This window comes from Cornus florida, unplaced genomic scaffold (assembly GCF_030987335.1).
Source record: "Cornus florida cultivar Cherokee Brave unplaced genomic scaffold, ASM3098733v1 CherokeeBrave_3.0.0_Hap2_Chr07, whole genome shotgun sequence".
Taxonomy (NCBI): domain Eukaryota; kingdom Viridiplantae; phylum Streptophyta; class Magnoliopsida; order Cornales; family Cornaceae; genus Cornus; species Cornus florida.
The window spans coordinates 15,082,136-15,088,787 of NW_026775577.1; the positions used below are offsets into that span (position 1 = coordinate 15,082,136).

At 33.1% G+C, this 6,652-nt stretch overlaps 1 protein-coding gene across 1 annotated transcript; it reads left to right on the plus strand.

Annotated features, from left to right (window-relative positions):
• Nucleotides 1-3,523: 3,523 nt before the first annotated feature.
• On the plus strand, nt 3,524-5,630 carry LOC132266521 (serpin-ZX-like). Its single transcript, XM_059767411.1, has 2 exons — nt 3,524-4,129; nt 4,654-5,630. The coding sequence occupies exons 1-2, from the start codon at nt 3,755-3,757 to the stop codon at nt 5,425-5,427; spliced, it is 1,149 nt and encodes a 382-aa protein (XP_059623394.1). The 5' UTR covers nt 3,524-3,754; the 3' UTR covers nt 5,428-5,630.
• The last annotated feature ends 1,022 nt before the right edge of the window (nt 5,631-6,652 follow it).

Here is a 6,652-nt window from a genome sequence, read left to right on the forward strand (position 1 = left end):
CAAATTAGGTTATAATTTGACAATCTGGTTAAAGAATGTACAATATCATCAATGTTTGATGCATTTTTTAAAACCAAATTTTTCACAATTATAATATTTGCTTAAAATTCCAAAAAAAATAAAAAAAATTCACATTTTTTACAACTAGTTCACTCTACTCTGTTATATATATATGTATAGTCATCTGATTACGTAACATATAATCTCTCATTAGTTCAAGCAAACGCACTTACACTTACACTCAATATTGTTCTTAACAAGGCTAAAAACCATTCTTTTTTTTTTTTTTTTTTTTTCCGGCAAACATAGGTACATTAAGAAGGATTACAATCCACATAAGCTGTCTGGAGCGCTGCAGCAGGCAAACAATCTAAAACAAGTCCTGCCCAAAACTTTTATGGGACAACGATGCAAGCCCATGAGCAACTCAATTTCCTTGACAATGAACATGGAAAAATTTCACTGGAGAATATTTAGAGAGCTCCAAAATGATATCAAAGAGGATGGGAGATAAATTTAGAGGCTTGAAACACTTGACCTTTAATTGATTGCACTTGATTGTCCTCTATTTCTCTTTCCCTTTGCTCTCTATTTCTCTTTCCCTTCTTGAGCAAGCTCTGCCCTGAGTATAGAGACCAAGACTATCTCGCCTAAGGCCTCCAATTTGAAAGGATTTCAAAATGTTAAAGTTGTATATATAAATTAAATTATAATTATTTCCTATTAATGTTATTAAAAACTAATCAATATAAAAATTTCGTACTGGACCTCAAACCTTTTCAAATATCCTCTTTTCTTTTTTACTACCTTTTCATATAATAAAAAGTAACTTTTTATTTTCTCTTTTTTCTTCCTCCTCCATCGTTTTTTTAAGCTAAACCCTAACAAATACAGAAATATTGGGCCCACTCACGTTTTTTAAAAATGGGAAAGAATGAAGGCCGGAGAGGAAGAGTCGGCAGCTAGGTAATGATGGTTACTCCAAAAACTAATCACTATAAAAAGTAGTGAAATGGTTGTAGCGTTGTGTCTTTCACATCTATCTTTTGTACTCTTCCCAGTTTACTCTGTCTTAGTTATTAATGCTCTTTTATTTTATTTTATTTTTGTCTTTTACACATGGTATGCATGGTCCGGTATTGTCAAGCTAGCCAACCATGCATTATAAATACTTTGAAAACGATTTAAAGGCATATTCTCTCAACTTTCACATCGTTCATTCTTATTGGAGCAAAATATAGATATCATCCATATTTTCAACCTGAAAGAGAGGTAGAGTTGGCAGCTAGGTATTAATGCTATCGAATCAATCAAAATATAATGTGGGCCAGAGAGGTAGAGTTGGCAGCTAGGTATTGATGCTCTTTTATTTATTTATTTATTTATTTATTTTTGTCTTTTACACTTGATGATATGCATGGTCCCCTATACTGTGAAGCCGGCCAACCATTCTTGAAGATAAAATATCAAACCATTCTTCACTTAATGACAAATATTTTGAAAACGTTTTAAATACGTATCCTCTGAACTTGTCCTGTTTTCCACAAATATTTAATCTGTCATTTTCTCTGAACTATTCACTTTGTTATAAATTCTTTTCTAAACTACAAAAGGTTGTAAATATCCTCTTGAGAGGATCAGCTTTCCAGCTTTTGTTGACTTGAAATAATTGATATAATCTTACTTATTAAATTATATAAAAAAATAAAAAAAATAAAAAATAAACCTAATTGTGAAATACCAATTTTACTCTAACTAACTTAAGTTGCCATAAATTCTGAATTTGTTAATTAATCAGATAGAGGTAGGGATTAATGATTGATCCATATGAACTATGAATAATGAACCATATCAATCACTTTCTCTTTCTAAATTATTCAGATCATCTCTGATTACACTGCTTTGTTATGCTAAATCAAATAGTCTTAAAAACGCTCTTTTGACAATTATTCAAAAACTAAAACACAGATATGTGTATATATACATATCCTCAATCATGTATCTGTTTGTGTATGCAAATAATTAAAGTTTGAGGGAAAGACACATTTATGTATATTTTTTTTTATGCATCAAATAAATTTAAATTTGAGAGTGTAACAAACATCGAATATTTATATGATAAACAAACATTCATTCAATTAGGAAGATAAAGACGGATAAATAATTATTCAAAATTCAAACCCTAGAACCCACAGATGAAGTAAATATACAATATTAACATAATCACATGAATCAATTCGCTTTCTGTCGTTTTGTCGTCTTGTCGTCTGATGATTCGTTAATTATTCTTATTCAATGTTCGGTTATATATATATATATATATATATATATATATATATTGATGATCATGTTGATGGAGAAGACGATCCAGGGGGGCTTCGTTCGGATCACGCCGTGCCGGAGGGTCCCTGGAGTTGGGTTCGCCGCATTGCGGTGGGAGGAGTCGGTGACGATGTAGATCCTGCCACCCTTGCTGCCGAGCGCGACCTTTCTGAACCCTATTGGCCCTTTCCGAACCCTTTCTGAACCCTATTGACAGTCAGCAAGGCGTTATTGGTTGTTGGCCCAGTTTGGGTCGCATTTCTAGTAGTCATCGATGGGCTTCCAGTGAGGCCATATCCAATTTATCATCGCTGAAGACCGCATAGTATTTGACGTGTGTATATATATATTGGATATAAAATTTGTAATTACATAAATATGATGCTTATCAGATCAGATCATACCATAATTCAAGTTTCCATTAACAAATAGAACGATTTAGATAATAAATATAGATTCTATAAATTAAGAGATAAAGAGAAAAATTATTTTTTTTTAAAGGAAATTAAACGAATTTAAAGAATAAAAAAGTGAAAAAATATAAAATTTAAGAGATAATTTTAGAAAATAAAAATGTTAGGGAGGAAATTAAGGGTGTGTTTGGATAGATAGGAGAGAAAAGAAAAGAAATGATAGTATAAGTTAAGAAAGGAAAGAAAAAAAGGATAATAATAATTTCTATTTATATTTGGATAGATAGGGAAGAAAAGAAATGAAATAATAGTTACTCTTATTTGGATTGGATAGAGGGGAGCAAAGAAAAGAAAGGATAGTGACTAAATTACTGTCTTACACTCTCATAACCACTCCGCAGGATATTTTGGAATGTTTCCTTGTGTTAGTTCAATGCAATGGATAAAAACAAAAGTAAAAAAAATAAAAATAAAAAAGAAAAAAATAAAAATAATGAGTGAAAACAAATTTGCTTCCACCTGCAGCTCGCTCCCTCTGTTCAATACCAAGCTACTTGACGAAGCTAATTGTTCTGTAAGAATATTTCTTAAATATATTTCTTAAATATTTCTTTTTGGAAAATCAGGTTTATTTTTCTTTTGTAAGAAGAATATTTCTTTAAATAATTGGGACATAAATGGAATAATTTTTTTTGTATGTTGATTTGTAGAAAATATTTTTAGTATTAACTTTTCATCACTTACTCCACTATCATTTCTCTCCCTATTTTTTCAAATTAAGAGAGAAAGCAAACGAGGGATAGGGAGGGACAACTATCTCTCCCTATCTTCTCTTTTCTCCCCACTTAACCCACTTAAACACACTCTCATCCTTTTTTTTCTTTTCTTTTCTCTCCCTATCCTTCCAAATCAACTCTACCATACACACCCTATATGAATTTTTTCATATATATACATTGACAGACCTCCAACCAGCAGTTAAAACCCTAGAAGTAGTCTTCAGTAAAAGAGAAGAGAAGATGGAGTTCTGCTTAAGGGTAGCAAACCGATTCCTGCAGAAGGAAGCCAAAACTAATGGCAATAACAGTGCCTGCTCTCCATTCTCATTCAACGCTATTCTCAACATGGCTGCTGCGGGATCGACTGGCCGTACCCTAGACCAATTTCTTCACTATCTTGGATCAGAAAGCGTGGAGGATCTCAACTCCAAGACTTCGGCATTAATTCGTCTGGTAGGATCTTCTTCAGAGATTAGTAGTACAAGTGGAGGTCTTATTCTATCTTTTGTTAGTGGGGTTTGGGTGGATCAATCTTTTCCTCTCAATTCTTCTTATCAACATCTTGTTCAACGTCTTTACAATGCTCAAGCCAAAACTGTTGATTTTCAAAACAAAGTAAGCCTTCTCCCTCTCTATATTATATATGTGAGTAATTAGTTAGATTAATTGGTTTCGTAAACCAAATTGGATTTTTCTTTTTTCTTTTTTTTTTTTTTCAGCTTTTAGAGAGAGAAATTGCCGGTTCATAATGGTGTATTAGTTGATAGCAAGTTGTCCCTAAGAGACGGGGGACAAAAATTGGAAAATCAATTCAGTATATTTTATAAAATTTGTATACATAAAAATAAATAAATAACCACTTATATAGCTTTGAGTCTGATTTACTGATTCCTCATCCTAATGGTTGGTTTTAGTTTTCTGGGACTGAGGGTGATGATTTCCAATTAACAAACACTAGTTCTTTTTGTTTTCATATTCACCGTATATCAAATGATTTTAATAAAATAAAAAAATTGCAAAATAATATAAATTTCGAATTTGACATTTTTAGTGACAAGAAATTATGTATGATTGATAATTGTTACCTGGTTCTAGTGATATTTATTTCCAACTATTAATTTTTTTTTTGGAATGGCAAGGCTGATGAAGTTAAGGATGAAGTGAATACATGGGCGGAAAACAAAACCAAAGGGCTCATTAAGGATCTTGTAAGCAATCTTGCTGAAGATACAATAATTGTGCTAGCAAATGCGCTCTACTTCAAAGGAAATTGGGAGAAAAAGTTTAATGCATCACAGACAAGAGACAGAGATTTTCACCTACTCAATGGAGAAAAAGTTTCAGCCCCTTTTATGACCTCTATGAATTACCAATTTTTCGGATCCTTTGATGGTTTCAAACTTGTCAAGATCCCGTATCAAAAGGGCGAAGATGGAAGGCAGTTCTCAATGTCAATATTTCTTCCCAACGAGAGAGATGGGCTGCAGAGTTTGATACAACAGTTTGAGTCTAATAATTGGTTCTTGCATCATCTTTCCGAGCTACGAAAGGTTGAACTTGATGCTTTCTGGATTCCAAAATTTAAGTTCTCACACAAAATGGATGCTAAAAAAACCATCAAAGAATTGGGATTGACAAGGCCTTTCGAATATCATGAGGAGCTCACAGAAATCTCCAACACCAAGGGACTTGTTTTCTCGGAGATTTTTCAAAAATGTTACATAGAAGTCAACGAGGAAGGTACAGAGGCTGCAGCTGCTACATATATGGGTAAATTGAAGTGCCGTTCTGGTTATACGCCTCCAAAGCCAACCTTTGTGGCCGATCATCCTTTCATCTTCATGATTAGGGAAGAATCATTTGGGGTTGTGTTATTCACTGGAGCTGTCATCAATCCTCTCTTGAAAGGCTGATTCCCTCATTGCGGAATGGTGAAATTGATGCTGCATACTGGAGGATTTCAAAATTTACTTCTTCTTTGGTAAATAAGATTTCAAAGTTGTTAGCAAGTTGCAGATTCATACACGCGTAATATTGTTCTTAACAAGCCTTAAAATTCTTTCCTTTTTTTTTTTTTTTTTCCCGGCAAACAAAGGCACATTAAGAAGGATTACAATCCACATAAACTTCGTGGAGCACTGCATCAGGCAAACAATTGAGAAGGATTACAATCCACATAAACTTCGTGGAGCACTGCATCAGGCAAACAATCTAAAACAAGTCCTGCCCAAAACATTTGTGGGACAACGATGCAAGCCCATGAGCAACTTGATTCCCTTGACGATGAACATGGGAAAATTTCACAGAAGAAAATTTAAAGAGCTCCAAAATGATATCAAAGAGGATGGGAGATAAATTTAGAGACTTAAAACATTTGATCTTTAATTGGTTGCGCTTGGTAGCTCTCTATTTCTCTTTCCCTTCTAGAGCAAGGTCTACCTTGGGTATAACGACCAACACGATTTCGCCTAGGGCCTCCAATTTTGAAGGATCTCAAAATCTTAAAGTTGCTTATATAAGTCAAATTATAATTATTTCTTATTAATATTATTCAAAACTAATCAATATAAAAATTTAGTTCTGAACCTCAAAAATACATATCACCTTTTCAAATATTCTCTTTTCTTTTTTATTACCTTTTCATATCATAAAAAGTGACTTTTTATTTTCTCTTTTTTCTTCCTCCCACGTTTTTTTAGCCAAACTCTAACAAATAGAGAAATATTGGGCCCACTCACGTTTTTTTGAAATGGGAAAGAATGGAGGCCGGATAGGAAGAGTTGGCAGCTAGGTAATGTTGAGTACTCCAAAAACTAATCAATATAAAAAGTAGTGAAATGGTTGTAGGGTTGTGTCTTTCATTTACTCTGTCTTAGATATATATATATATATATATATATATATATTGTTTGCATTTAAAATTAGGAAAAAGATGGAGGCAAGAGAGGTAGAGTTGGCAGCTAGGTATTAATGCTATCGAATCAATCAAAATATAGATATGATGCATATCTTCAATCTGGCATTTAAAATTCAGGAGAGGATGGAGGCAAGAGAGGTAGAGTTGGCAGCTAGGTATTAATGCTCTTTTATTTGGTTTTTTTTTTGTCTGGCATTTAAAATTCAGGAGAGGATGGAGGC

Excerpts from the sequence above, each read along its gene's own strand:
- LOC132266521 (XM_059767411.1), top strand. The coding sequence starts at position 3,755 with ATGGAGTTCTGCTTAAGGGTAGCAAACCGATTCCTGCAGAAGGAAGCC. Across the intron at positions 4,130-4,653 it reads CTGTTGATTTTCAAAACAAA|GCTGATGAAGTTAAGGATGA; the intron begins GTAAGCCTTCTC and ends TGGAATGGCAAG.